This window comes from Gopherus flavomarginatus, chromosome 5 (assembly GCF_025201925.1).
Source record: "Gopherus flavomarginatus isolate rGopFla2 chromosome 5, rGopFla2.mat.asm, whole genome shotgun sequence".
NCBI lineage: Eukaryota > Metazoa > Chordata > Testudines > Testudinidae > Gopherus > Gopherus flavomarginatus.
The window spans coordinates 23,536,561-23,551,082 of NC_066621.1; the positions used below are offsets into that span (position 1 = coordinate 23,536,561).

The 14,522-nt window shown below is 59.0% G+C and overlaps 1 protein-coding gene across 1 annotated transcript in view; it reads right to left on the minus strand.

The window, feature by feature from the left end:
* Window positions 1-10,195: 10,195 nt before the first annotated feature.
* ARL8A (ADP ribosylation factor like GTPase 8A) overlaps window positions 10,196-14,522 on the minus strand; it is a 36,652-nt gene continuing 32,325 nt past the window's right edge. The window contains exons 6-7 of the mRNA XM_050956534.1: window positions 12,848-12,918; window positions 10,196-12,431 (exon numbers count right to left, since the gene is read on the minus strand). Of these exons, the coding sequence (XP_050812491.1) occupies window positions 12,382-12,431; window positions 12,848-12,918 (121 nt within the window). The 3' untranslated portion in view covers window positions 10,196-12,381. The remainder of the gene's footprint in view (window positions 12,432-12,847; window positions 12,919-14,522) is intronic.

Here is a 14,522-nt window from a genome sequence, read left to right on the forward strand (position 1 = left end):
ATTCTTTGCTTGCATCCCCCTCATGCCCAGGCAAGCGCCCCCATGCACACCAGCAAGGCATTGCCCCCAGGTTACTAGTGACTCCCAGCTCAGCCCAGAGCGGCATCACACAGGGCACAGGGCCACGGTTCCCTCGCCCCTGGTTCTGAACCCCTACAGCACCACCCTCTGCAGGATGGGGCTCCCAGGGCGAGGCTCCCAGGTTTGTATTGCTGGCTTCCGAGGCGAGGAGAGTTTTGTCTTCTTGCCCTACACTGGCAGGAAAGCTGGGCAGGCCCCATGGAGAACCAGCCTAAACCTCACCCCCCACTCAGCCTGAGCTCAGGCACTGGGAGAGCTGCTGCGCCAGTGTCATGCTGCCCAGCTCCCTGGTTTCCAGCAGGACAGATATGGCCACTCTGAGTGAGGCTGTTCTCTTGGCATGTCTGAACCAGGGTGTGTGAGAAATCAGCCCATCCTGGTAGAAGCCCAGTCCAGAGCAGGTGTGGGGTTAGCATGATGGAGCCCGAGGCCTTGCAGCTTAACCAGCGCTTTGAGATCTCAGGCCGAGAACCTCCAAGTGCAGAGGGCTCATTACCCGACTGCTGCCCCAGTGTTTTACAGCCATCACCCCAGAGCCTGTGGCATCTCCAGCACTGGCTTCAGGATGGGCCAGCACTGTGATGCTTTTGCCAGTCACAGGTAGCACTGGCCGCTTTGCCAAAGCAGCTCGGGGAACACTCCCTCCCCAGATCCCTGCTTTCACTCTGTCCCAGGATCCTGTTGTGTGAGAGGCTGTCGCTGATCACACCCTTCAGCGGCCAGGAAAGCCTGCCAGGGCCAGAGAAACCACAGCTCAGGTGGCGTGAACGAGAGACCGATGGGCTAGAAAACTGGTTTCTCTTGCCACATAGTGGATCTGCATCCATGCCAGGCGATGGAGGCCGTGGTCCCGTGACCTGCTTGATCTCTACACAGGAGTGGAGCAAGCAGCAAGTCAATGGGCTCAGCTGCACTGGCTGGGGATGCAGGGCTGCAGCCCGGGTCTTGCCGACAGGCTCGACTTTGGGATTGCTGCCCACCCCCACCTTAGCCTCCTGGCCCCGGTTGCTCAGGGATGTTAAAGCTCCTTGTTCTTGCGCTCCAGCACCCCACCCCCCCAGCCCGGTGAAATGCCATGGGGCGAGGGAGGTGGTTGCTAAGCACCAGGAGCTCAGCAAGGGCTTTGTCCAGGGAACGACACCCACCGGTTTCCTTGGGCCTGTTGCCATGGAGACAAAAGTCCCAGTCTTTGTTTAGGGAGCATGAAGACTGTCCCCCCTACTCCCGCACTCAGTAAACGCGCCAGGTCCCGCTAGCAGCCGTGCATGCCTTTTAGCTCCCAAGGAGACCAGCGCTCACTGGCGGGCTGGGCCACTCGCTCCTTTGGCTGTGCAGGCGTAGGGCAGCCCTGACATTCGAGGGGCCATTGATCAACTCAGCAAACCCTAATCAGCCCAAGTGTGTGTGTGTGAGGGGGAGATGATGGAGGTTTCAGGCCCCTGCCTCCGCAACCAGCACCAGCTCAGGGCAGTAAAAAGTGACTCTAGTGGAAGCAGAGGCTGCCAGGGAAAGGGGGGGGTCATGAGGGTGTGATGAGCAGAGAGTAAATACCTACATGGACAGAGTAGGGGGCAAAGGAAGCATCCACATGCAGAGCCAATCTGCACCTGCCTGATTGTATCTGCCATGGGAGTCGCTAGACAAGCATCCCAGCCCTTGCATGGTGTGTGGGGGGAGATGATGGAAGCCTGGGGGGGCCGCTCTTCCACAGCCCCTTCACTCCCTTCCAAACGCTGCCCTGCCGGTGTGCTGGAGGAGTAGACCCCACAGGGTTGGTGCATGGGAGCGATGGTGCAGGAGTGGAGTCGCTGGACCGGACAGCCCTTCCCACATGCTGGGGGGAGGGGGCTCCCCAGCTGGCTGGGGGCTGCTCATGACTTGCATGCAGGATGAGGGCTGCAGGGCAGGGAGAGCTGCGTTCCTGTGGCTCATTCTGTGCTGGTTTGTCCTGAGCTGGGGCCAGGGAGAACAATGCAGGGCTTGTTCGGAAGCTTGGCTGGCTGGCTGGCCGGCTGGGGGGGGCGGCTGAGAAAAGCAAGCTGAGGAGGGGCAGCCGGAGGCCAGGATGGCTCCTAGTGTGCAAACAGGGTTGAAAGTAGCATGTGGGGCCTCCGGCGCAGGGGTGCACCTGCCCCAGCCCACTAACGGCTCCAGGGGTAGGATGGAGAACATAAAGTGGCCAAATCCAGCATGGCAGGAGAGGGGAGACAGACTCCTTTGTACAGCAGTAATGAGCTGGCAGGGGACCCTGCCCCTGAGCAAGGGGCTCCCCACAGCAGACAGGACAGGATCTCTGGCCCTGGCTTTGCCTGTAGCTAGGAGGGGGCTGGAGCATTGCACTCAGCTGCGAGGGGATCTCAGGTCCACCCCACCCCAGAGCAGTCAGGGATCACCTCTATTGGGGAGGGTCTCAGGCTCCACATCCCCACCTTGCTCCACTAGCCTCTCAGGCCCATCTCCACTCAACAGGCTCGCTCTCTGCCATAGCAGGAAGGGTCCCTAGTCTTGCCTCATCAGAGGGTCTCGCTCCATGGCACAGTCTTAACACCAACCCCTCTGAACGCAAATGCCCAAGAACCTGTAGAACTCCACCACCCATCCCCTGCCAAAAACAACCCCCTCCCACACATTAGCAGCAAGGGGAGATTCCTTGTTCTGGTCACCAGGTAGGATGGGACATGTTTGCCTTTGGGGAGCGTCAGTCAGCAAACCATCCGGCTCTTTTATTGCTGGCAGCCAGCCCAGGGCCTAGGCCATGAGCCACATGTGAGTGGGGGGCACGAGGCTGCGCCAGGCCCTGGCCAAGTGGAAGGAGGCAAATGCTGTGGAGTGGAGCCTGTGGCAGAAACATTTCCAGCCCAGCAGGCTGGGGCCATGTTGGCTCCGCACCCTCATAGCTCAGGGCTGCTCCCACTCTGCTGATCTGCCCCCCAGGCCAACACCTGCTGCTGAAATTCCAGGTGTGCAACAGGGCAAGGGCAGGATGCCCTGCTGTCATGCGGAGAGTCAGGTACACAAGGGCACGGGTGGGCACTGGGCATGCACAGAGAGAGCAGCACACTGCACCTTTCAACTGTGGGAAAAGCTTCCCCTAGTGCTGGCTGGGGCTGGAGTGCTGCATTCAGCATCCCCCGAGACTTGGTGGAGTGGCTGGCAGTGCTCTGCTCCTCCCTGCGCCCCAGGAGGTGCCTTCACTGCACTGATGGGCACTGGGCACCTTGCCAACACTTACTCAGAGCCTCTGATTCAGGCCCAGAAAGGGCAGCAGCCCAGGAAAAGGAGCATGGGGGGAGGGGGAGCACAAGGGCGCACACAGCCCAGAGCTGGCTGGCTGGCAGCAAGGCTGCTTTTGAAGACACAAATCTCACTCCCACCACTAGGGGTCAGGCCCGGCCCGGCCAGTACGGCTTACCCAGAACAGACAGGCAGGACACCGCGCAAAGCAAGTGCTGGGCCCTCAGAAGTCTGCAAAGGGCAAGGAGTTGTCCTGTGCGCTGGAGGGCGAGCAGAGCAGAGCAGGGGGAGGGAGCTGGAGGTAGAGGTGTTCCACTCACCACAGCCCAGACCCATAGCAGGGCACAGCCCACTGTCAACAAAGCTAAGGAAAGGGAGCTGCCGTAAGCTGAGGGCTTTGTGTCACTGCCCCAGAAGCAGCCAGCTAAAGCTTCTGCCCAGCTAAATGCCCTCTCCCAGGCACAAAGAGCAAGGTTTGTGCCTGCAGCATCGACAGCCACCATCACAGGCTGAGCACCATGCAGTGAGAACAGGGGAGCCTGAGAAGGATGGTGTGGAGCAGCGTTGGGGGGGGGGGGGAGTGCTACCACCCTCCAACTCCACCTTGAGGGCCAAGGACATGAGGCACTGGGAGACATCACTTCCCTCCCACCTCCTCTGTCATCTCTACCCCAGCAGGAAGAGCTGACACTGCTGCACAACTGATGCTTCAGCTGCTAATGTAGTTATGGCCCTGAAGGGGTGTGATGCAGTAGGGACTGTCTGTGTGGGGAGTGGGAGAGCAGGGGAGGACTTTAGGAGATGGACGATGCCAGAGCCTGTAACCTGAGCTAGGTAAGGGAGGGGAAAGGTCAACACCTTTGCCCGGGAAGGGGACAAAGGAAGGGAGTGGCAGGAGGGAAGCAGTTTTGAGTTTGGGCTTGGGGCTGGGTGGGCGGAATTCAGGGTATCCTAGCTAGGATCCAAGCACCCTGAAAGCCCAGAAGGACTCGGTGGAGGGGTCCTGACTGTGCCTGCAAGCTCTGCTGTAACCTGTGTTCCTGTTATCCAATAAACCTTCTGTTTTACTGGCTGGCTGAGAGTCACTGTGGGTCCCAGGAAGAGGGGTGCAGGGCCGGACTCCCCCACACTCCGTGACAACTGGTGGCAGCGGTGGGATCTACTGCACCCCGTGGACGGCACTTCCTGCAGTAAGTGACTGGGGAGCAGTAAAACGAAGGGGTGATTAGCCCCTGGGAGTGTGTGCCCAGTGAGAAGGACTTTGCAGTAACAGGGTCCCCCGGGGGATTGCAGCGAGCGGTCCCAGGGGCGGAGGAGTCTGAAGCTCGACCCTGGCAGAGAGGTGGTGACCTCAAGAAGGGCTGGTGCACTAGGGGTCCCCCTGGAAACCGTGGGGAGCGGCGAGCACCCCGGCCTGTGAGTGGCCAGCAGGAAGATGTATGCCAAGTGGCGCAAGTGTGACCTGCTGGAGCTGTGCAAGCAGAGGGGGCTGCACCCAGGGAGACGCACCAAGGACCAGCTGATTGCCCAGCTGGAGCAGGGAGACCGCATGAATGAACGGAGCCCTGTCTCTGAGGGAAGCAGCCGGGTAGATGCAGCGCAGGCACCAGTGTCTGTCCCCGCTGGGAGTGGTCAGCCGGCGGACGAGGGCTTCCCGAGACCCCCCCTTCCTAGGCGTAGAGGAAGGGCAGGGAGGAGCCCAGTGTATACCGAGGGCACCGTGACACCCCCGGCCAGCAGGGGATCCGCCCGGCGAAGCCCACCCCCCAGCAGGGGATCCTCCCGGCAACGCTCGGCATCCGTGGAGCGGATGCGGCTGGAATATGAAAGGGAGCTGAGACGGGAGGAGCTCGAGTTAAAGAGGCGAGAGCTGGAGGAGAAGGCGAAACAGCGTGAACATGAGGAGAACCAGCGCCAGCGTGAGTGGGAGGAGAAGGAGAAACAGCGTAAACATGAGGAGAACCAGCGCCAGCGTGAGTGGGAGGAGAAGGAGAAACAGCGTAAACATGAGCTGGACCTGGCCCAGCTGAGGAGCAGTGAGGCCCCGGCTGCGGTGAGTGAGGGGGGACCCAAGCCTACAAAGAGCTTTGATAAGCACTTGCTGCCCCGGCTTAAGGAGGGGGAGGACATAGATACCTTCCTGACGGCCTTTGAGAATGCCTGCGAGCTGCACAGGGTTGACCCTGCAGACAGGATCGCAGTTCTCACCCCCTTACTGGACTCCACAGCCGTGGAGGTGTACAGCCGACTGAAAGGGGCGGAGGCAGGGGACTACGAACTGTTCAAACAGGCCCTGCTCCGCGAGTTTGGGCTGACTCCTGAGATGTACCGGAAAAAGTTCCGGAGCCAGCGTAAAACCCGTGAGGTCACATACCTACAACTGGTCAACCGGGCGCAGGGGTATGCCCGCAAGTGGACAGCTGGGGCCCAAACTAAAGAGGACCTGCTTGACCTATTCATACTGGAGCACCTGTATGAGCAGTGCCCGTCCGACCTGAGGCTGTGGTTGATGGACCAGAAGCCGGAGAACCCGCAGCATGCAGGCCAGCTGGCCGACCAATTTGTGGACAGTCGGGCAGGGGATGGCAGGGAGGAGTCTCGAAGGAGCAGGCCTGCCTCAACGCAGAGAGAGAGTCAACATGGGACCTCCCAAAGGGGGCCTATGGAGAACCCCCCCAAAAGGGGAACATCCAGCGGCAGGTCCCTCCGACCCACTCAAGGGGACCCACGAGATATGGGCTGCTATCGCTGTGGCCAACGAGGTCACATACGGGCCCAGTGCCCCAAGCTCAGGAACAGACCAAGCAGACCCAACCCGCAGAGGGTGGACTGGGTAAAAACCCAATCGGAGGAGGGGCTACATTCCCAGGAAAGGGGGGTTGGCAACATACCACCTATGGATGCTCCCGGTTCCGGGTTTTTGGTTTACGGGGTGGGCGCGGGGCTGCCCCTCTGGAAAGAGTGCATTGTTTCCCTGGAAGTGGATGGGAGGAAGGTCACTGGGTACTGGGACACGGGCGCAGAGGTGACGCTGGCCCGGCCCGAGGTGGTGGCCTCAGATCGGATGGTGCCCGACACCTACCTGACCCTGATGGGCGTGGGCGGGACCCCATTCAAGGTACCCGTGGCAAGGGTACACCTGAAATGGGGGGCCAAGGAGGGCCCCAAAGATGTGGGGGTACACCAATATTTGCCCACTGACGTGTTAATGGGAGGGGACCTTGAGGACTGGCCTAGTAACACCCAGAGTGCCCTGGTCGTGACTCGTAGTCAGAGTCGGCAAATGGCACTGCACCCCGAAAACGGGGAAGGTACTCGACCTGAGGTGCAGGACCCTAACTCAGGGAGCGGGGAACGCCCAGGGGCACGGTGCAGAGAGGCTGCGGCCTCAGACCCAGCCAGCAAAAGAGAGCCAGTCCCCATTCCTGTCCCAGCTGCTGAGTTCCAGGCCGAGTTGCAGAAAGATCCCTCCTTGCGGAAGCACAGGGACCGGGCTGACCTTAGTGCGGTACAGACCATGAGGAGAGGTTGCAAGGAGAGGTTCCTGTGGGAGAAGGGGTTCCTGTACCGAGAATGGGCTCCCCCAGGGGAAGTAGAGTCATGGGGGATCAGGAGGCAGCTGGTGGTTCCCCAGAAGTTCCGTCACAAGCTGTTGTACCTGGCCCATGACATCCCTTTCGCAGGGCACCAGGGAATCCGGCGCACCAGGCAGAGGCTGCTACAGAACTTTTACTGGCCTGGGGTCTTTACCCATGTCCGACAGTACTGCCAATCCTGTGACCCCTGCCAGAGGGTGGGGAAGGCCCGGGACAAGGGGAAAGCGGCTTTGAGGCCTTTACCCATCATAGAAGAACCTTTCCAGAAGGTGGCCCTGGACATAGTGGGACCTCTCAGCAAGATGACCCGGTCAGGGAAGAAATACATCCTGGTGGTGGTGGATTTTGCCACTCGCTACCCCGAGGCGGTGGCCTTGTCCTCTATCGAAGCAGACACAGTGGCAGATGCGCTGCTGACAATTTTCAGCCGGGTGGGGTTCCCCAAGGAGGTCTTAACGGACCAGGGGTCCAACTTCATGTCGGCCCTGCTCCGGTCCTTATGGCAGAAATGTGGGGTCCAGCACAACTGGGCCTCAGCGTATCACCCCCAGTCCAACGGGCTGGTAGAAAGGTTCAACGGGACGCTGAAGATGATGCTAAAAACATTTATGAACCAGCATCCGCAAGATTGGGACAAGTACTTACCTCACCTGCTGTTTGCGTACAGGGAGGTACCCTAGGAATCTACCGGGTTTTCACCTTTCGAACTGTTGTATGGAAGGCGGGTGAGGGGGCCCCTAGACCTGATGAGGGACGAATGGGAGGGGAAGGCCTCTCCCGAGGGAGAGTCAGTGGTGGAGTATGTCCTGACCTTCCGGGAAAGACTGGCCGAGCTCATGGGCCTGGCCAGGGAGAATCTGGCCCGAGCCCAGAGGAGGCAGAAGGTCTGGTATGACCGCACAGCACGAGCCCGTGCCTTTGCCACCGGGGATCAGGTAATGGTTCTCATCCCCGTGAGGAGAAACAAACTCCAGGCCGCCTGGGAAGGGCCCTTCAAGGTTATCAAGCAACTGAATGAGGTAAACTATGTGGTGGAGCTATCAAACCGGGCACATCACCGTCGGGTGTACCATGTGAACATGATGAAACCATACTATGACAGGGGGAATGTGGTGTTGGCCGTGTGTGGACATTGGGAGGGGCAGGGAGATGACCCCTTAGTGGATCTATTCCCTGGGACAAAATCTGGTTCCCCCCTGGAGGCGATTCCCCTCTCTGAGCAACTGACCCCGGGCCAGCACGCTGAGATCAGAGGGGTGCTGCATCTGTACCGACAGCTGTTTTCCAACCAGCCTGGACGCACTAATTTGACTGTCCACCGGGTGGAGACGGGGTCACACCCCCCTATAAGATGCTCCCCTTTTCGGGTCACTGGTAAAACTGCCCAGGATCTTGAAAGAGAGGTCAGGGACATGCTGGCTTTGGGGGTGATCCAGCCGTCTTCCAGCCCTTGGGCCTCGCCAGTAGTGCTGGTTCCCAAGAAGGATGGGTCAATCCGGTTCTGTGTGGACTATCGAAAGCTCAATGCCATCACCGTATCTGATGCCTACCCTATGCCCAGGCCTGACGAGCTCCTAGACAAGCTGGGAGGTGCACGGTACCTCACCACTATGGATCTTACCAAAGGCTACTGGCAAGTGCCGCTGGACGCAGATGCCAGGCTGAAATCGGCCTTTATCACCCCTCTGGGGCTCTATGAGTTTTTGACCCTGCCCTTCGGCCTCAAGGGAGCGCCGGCCACCTTCCAGCGCCTGGTGGATCAGCTACTGAGGGGGATGGAGAGTTTTGCCGTGGCGTATATTGACGACATCTGCGTCTTCAGCCAGACCTGGGAGGACCACGTGTCCCAGGTTAAACAAGTCCTGGACCGACTCCGAAAGGCTGGGTTAACAGTAAAGGCTGAGAAGTGCAAGGTGGGGATGGCTGAAGTATCTTACCTGGGCCATCGGGTGGGGAGCGGCTGCCTGAAGCCAGAACCAGCCAAGGTGGAGGTGATCAGAGACTGGCCTGCTCCCCAAACCAAAAAGCAGGTCCAGGCCTTTATTGGGATGGCGGGGTACTATCGAAGGTTCGTGCCCCACTTCAGTGCCATAGCCGGCCCCATCACTGAACTGTGCAAAAAGGGGAAGCCAGACAAGGTGATCTGGACTGAGCAGTGCCAGGAGGCTTTCCGGGCGCTGAAGGAGGCTCTGGTTAGCGACCCAGTTCTGGCAAACCCAGATTTTGACAAACCCTTTATGGTGTTCACCGATGCCTCAGACACGGGACTGGGGGCGGTGTTAATGCAGGAGGATGAAAAGGGGGAGAGACACCCCATCGTGTACCTGAGTAAGAAGCTGCTACCCCGGGAACAAAGCTACGCGGCCATCGAGAAGGAATGCCTGGCCATGGTGTGGGCCCTTAAGAAGCTAGAGCCATATCTCTTTGGGCGACACTTCACCGTGTACACCGACCACTCTCCCCTGACCTGGCTGCACCAGATGAAAGGAGCCAACGCCAAGCTCCTGAGGTGGAGCCTGCTCCTGCAGGACTATGACATAGACGTGGTCCATGTGAAGGGAAGTGCCAACCTGACAGCGGATGCGTTGTCCCGGAGAGGGGACCCTGAACTTCCCCAGGTCACTGGGCAGAGTGACCCCGCTCAGTTCAGTCTCGAAGGGGGGAGAGATGTGATGCAGTAGGGACTGTCTGTGTGGGGAGTGGGAGAGCAGGGGAGGACTTTAGGAGATGGACGATGCCAGGGCCTGTAACCTGAGCTAGGTAAGGGAGGGGAAAGGTCAACACCTTTGCCCGGGAAGGGGATAAAGGAAGGGAGTGGCAGGAGGGAAGCAGTTTTGAGTTTGGGCTTGGGGCTGGGTGGGCGGAATTCAGGGTATCCTAGCTAGGATCCAAGCACCCTGAAAGCCCAGAAGGACTCGGTGGAGGGGTCCTGACTGTGCCTGCAAGCTCTGCTGTAACCTGTGATCCTGTTGTCCAATAAACCTTCTGTTTTACTGGCTGGCTGAGAGTCACTGTGGGTCCCAGGAAGAGGGGTGCAGGGCCGGACTCCCCCACACTCCGTGACAAGGGGTTAAGTCTAGTGGGATATATGGGGAGGGAAGGGGAGACTGCTCAGAATGACACCCCCCAGCCATGAAAGCCCCAGCTGCTCTCACCCTCAGGCAATAAACAGGGGCTCTCTTGGGCAAGGTAGTGAGTCGGCCCTGGCAGCTGGACCATGTGCTAAGACCACTGCCAGGCTGGGGAGATGAGGAGAGGAAATGAGACCACAGCAAACACCCCCGCAACACAAAAATGTTAATTTATTATGATTAGGAGGCCAAAAAAAAATGGTACAGTTACAAGAATCATTTCCCACCAGAGAAGGTCAATATGAGCCAAAAAAATCTCTCCTAAAAAAGGAATAATGACACCACTTTACAATCCATTAAATAAACCATGGAAATGGCTCCTTGTGCAATTCTGCGAAAATGAGAAGAGAGAACAAAGCAGGCTGGACCCCCCACCCGGGACCGGCTCTGTGCAGATGGGGGTCTGGGGAGGGAGCCCAGGACTCTCAGCTGCCCCTGAGCTGACACACAGGCCAGGGCAGGACGTGGCTGCGCCTGGGTTACAGGCAGCTGCCCTCAGGCAGAAAGAGGCAGGCTGGGGCACAGCAGCAGGCTCATAGCCCTTCCTAGGATCCCATCACTTTACCCCTAGTCTGCTCCGGGCCATCTCCAGTGCAAGGAGAGCAGGCTCCAGCACAAGCCAGAAGTCACATGGGCTGGAACAAACGGGGGCTCCTTTCCCCTCCTTCCAGGCCTGGTTGACACTTCTCCCTGCCACGGCCAGACAGGAGACCTGCTTGGAGCCTGGGCTGCAGAGGGCAAGGAATTCCACCTTGACATCACACTCAGCCTATCAGCCCTGCTGTTCCACTGAAACAGGCCTTTCCTCTGGCCTCTGCGTACTGGGAAAGGCCAACACCCCCTCGACATGCCCCTGCACCAGCACTCCCGGCTGTGCCCCCTCTGGGGCTGGGACAGAGGTGGGGGCAGCAGTCTGACACAGCCAGCCAGCTTGGAGAGCCCCTCTGCAGGGCACAATCCCACTCTGGGCCCACGGAGATGGACGAGGCTGGAAGGGGTTTTCCCATCTCTGGCTCCCCAGAGCCTGAGCCCCTGATCTCCTGGGTATGAGGCAAGCACATGAACTGGGGCAGACACTCCTGTTCTAGGCTGCAGCAGGAGGGGAACTCACCCTCCTCCTGGACTCTGGAGCGTTTGGGGGGGGGGGGAGTGGCCTTCCCTAGAGCTTTGTCCTTGGCTTCAGTTCTACAGCAATTGCAACAGCGATGATCCCTCCCCTAAGCAAAGGGGGGCCCGGCCCCACAGCAGAGACAATGGCACAGGTCACGAGAGAGCAGGTGAGTGAGTGTGTGCTGCACACCACCCCTCTGCACAGGCCTAGGCAGGACCTGGGTCAGCAGGTGCCACAGCTCCCTCCACAGCTCTGGGCACAGAGAGCATTCCCCAGGCGCGGGTCGCTGGCCCGCAGGTACCAGCTCACCCCCATGCCGCACAGCTCGTCCCACCTAGAGAGCTTCTAAGGAGCTGGAGAACCCCCAAAGCAACCTGGGGGAATGGCAGAGTGCCCCCACCTTCCTCCACAGCCAGAGGAGCAGGCAGGAGTGAGTCACTTGTGGAAACTTTGGGGCCTGAGTTGCAGAAAGGGGAGAGGAGAGGGAGGGAGGGAGTTGCCCCTGCCCCTCCCAGCCAGTGCCCAATCCCTGCCTGAGCATGGGACCGCAAGGCTGAGTGCCTGAGGAAAGGGCAGAGGTCAAGGGGCAGGAGGGGTGGCTCTGCAGACAGGCACAGCACTGACTCCCCACAGCCTGGTCAAGACTGCTGGCCTCTAACACCCCCATTGCCCTGCCCACATGCAGCATGGAGAGCGGGGGTGGGTATGGGGCAGCAGGAGCTCCAGAGGCTTGTGGGGGGGGGGGAGGAGGGGGAACCAGACCTAGTGAAGATACCAGAGGGCCCAAGGGCCTCAGGGCTGGAGGGACGCCCCTATGGGAGCCTGCGTTCAGCATGGAATGGCCCAGCCGAGCCGCTCCGCTCCCACACCACCCTCCCAATACTGCCTTGGAGGCTCAACCACCTCCAGCACTTCTACAAGTCACAGGGCCCAGTTAGTAACAGCGTCATTGCTTAAATTAAAATATATATATACATATATATATATACTGTATACACATCGACCACAACAGAACAGTGCCAAAACGAGAGGGGGAGAGAGAGAGAGGAGTCCGACAGCTTCTTTACAATAAAAACAGGAGCTCCGTCTCAGCAGGAACAGAGCCTGGGGTCCCCTAAAAATACCCATCTAGAGAGAGAGATGGAGAGAGAGGGACAGAGCAGGGGACAGAGAGAAGGGGGCTTGGACAATGGCATCTTCCCCGCTCCGAGGCGCGGTCCCAGGGCTCTCAGCTTCTCCTGGACTTTGAGTGCTGAATAAGCCACTGTAGGGTGATGTCTGCAAAGGCAACACACAGAGTTACCGCCCGCAAAGGGCAGGGAGCCCCTCTACCACTCCCTCCAGTGTGGTGCTCAGGGGAAGGGGTCGGCAGGGTCTCCCTGGGAGCTCAGAGACTGGCACCTTCACTAACACAGCTGTTCACGGCTGCATTTCAACCACTACTCTGTGGCAGTGTCCCCCACAGCCTGGAAACCTTGGGCACAGCTCCTTGGGCACTGCCCACACCTGCCTTTGGGATGGGGAGTGTAGGCCATGAACAGCTGAGAAATGACACTTCTGCCCCATTTGCCTAGTCAAGAGCCTAATGGGCTTAGGAGCCAGAATATCAGGGGCTGAATTCACTGCACAACCGGAAACTAAGCCCAGCTTGTCCCCTCCCTCCGGCTCCCTGCAGACCACGGCCTAGCACTCACCAATGTTGTCCTTTTCTTTGCAGGAGATGGAATAGCAACAAATCTCTCGATCTTGGATGGCAGACAGGTTCCTGCAGGAGAGATGGAGCCGTGAGAGCGCAGACTGCTCAGTGCAGACTCCAGCTGCTCCAGCTGGCCTGGGTCAAGGGCTCAGGGGGAGCAGCGTCCCTTCTGTTAGGGGTCACCCCACTCTCCCTCGGAGGCCCCTGTTATAACCTTCTAGTGCTGCTGGCTCAGGATGGGGCTGGTCAAGAGTCTTGCCGCAATGAAAGAACCGAAAATAAAAGGTTCTCGACAAATGGAACAAGGCCCCCAACCATGAGCCCATAGGGCAGGCTGTGTATTACCCAGCAGCTATTACAGCTTGTTCCACAACCATACAGGAGACAAGAATCAGGGCCCTACTGACGGCACCAAGCTAGACTCAGCCAGCACATCCCCTCTCTGCCTTAGCTTCCCCACTGGAAAGGGGACAAGAGTGACCCACCGTTATCAAATGCTTAAGTATTACTACCCCAGCAGTGGGCACAGGAGGGCTGCGTGCCACAGCCCTGGCTCCAGCCCTGACAGAGCGGCAGAGCCTTTGAAGGACTTTGTCGGCCATTTGCAAAGAGCTCCTTGGCCGTGCTGTGTCTCAAGGTGGGAGCCTGTGGAAACGCTCTCCTACCACTCGGGCTGCAGGAGTCTAAGGGTATATCTTCACTTCAGTTAACCCAGGCTCTTACCCCCACCACTACACAACACACCTCATTCACACAAACGCCTCGGATCTGGATTTGCAGATGCCTTAAGCCCAGGCTAGCTGACCAGGTTGGGGGGCAGGGTCAGAGCCCAGGCTGTGCTTTACCTCGAGCTGAAACCTGCCCATTTTGCAGTGAGGACGCAGGCAAAAACCACTTATGTGCTGCGTGACCTCCACCAGGGCCCATCCCACGCCTCCTGCAATGGACTGGGAAGTAAGCCTCGGGTGGCTCAGCACGGGGGAGTGCAGACACAGTGAAGTGGGTAGGGCTTTGCCAGGCTAACCTGGGGGCTCAGACCCAGATGTGAATCACCCAGGTTAACTGTGCAGTGTAGAGGACCCTTGGACTGTAATAAGAGTCAAGATGCGTCTCTGGCGCCACCATGCGGCCTAGGCTGAGAAAAGCTCAAGCAAAATGACCATCTTCGCTCTGACAAAGCAATTTTCAGCCAAGGGCAGGTCAGCTCCACACAGACTGAAGATTAGCCCCATTCTACAGCTGAGGCCCTGCCCAAGGTCACACAGCGAGTGTGGGGCAGAGACAGGACAGAACCCAGGGCCCTCAGCTCTCCTTTTCAGCTCCTGGCACTGTGTAAGAAGGCCTCCCCAGGTCTGTAGTGCACAGAGAAGTGTAGATACTTGTGTAACAGTGAAAAAGTTACTGCAGGGGGGCAAAGCAGAGTACCTAGGACATGTTTCCCCAAACCAGCTGCCTCGCTGGTCACTGCCTGGGCTGCCAGCTCCCCCCTCCCAGCCCCCGCAGCACGGGCCTTTGCTTGAGACTGACTGCACAGCCTGCCACGATGCCTGGGGTGTCACAAATGGGATGCGATGGCTTCACAGCAGGACCTAGGCTGGGGAGCCTCGGCACAGCTCTGTTACCATGAAGAGATCGTGGAGATGAACAAACCTCCTCTGCCCAAAAGGCTTCCA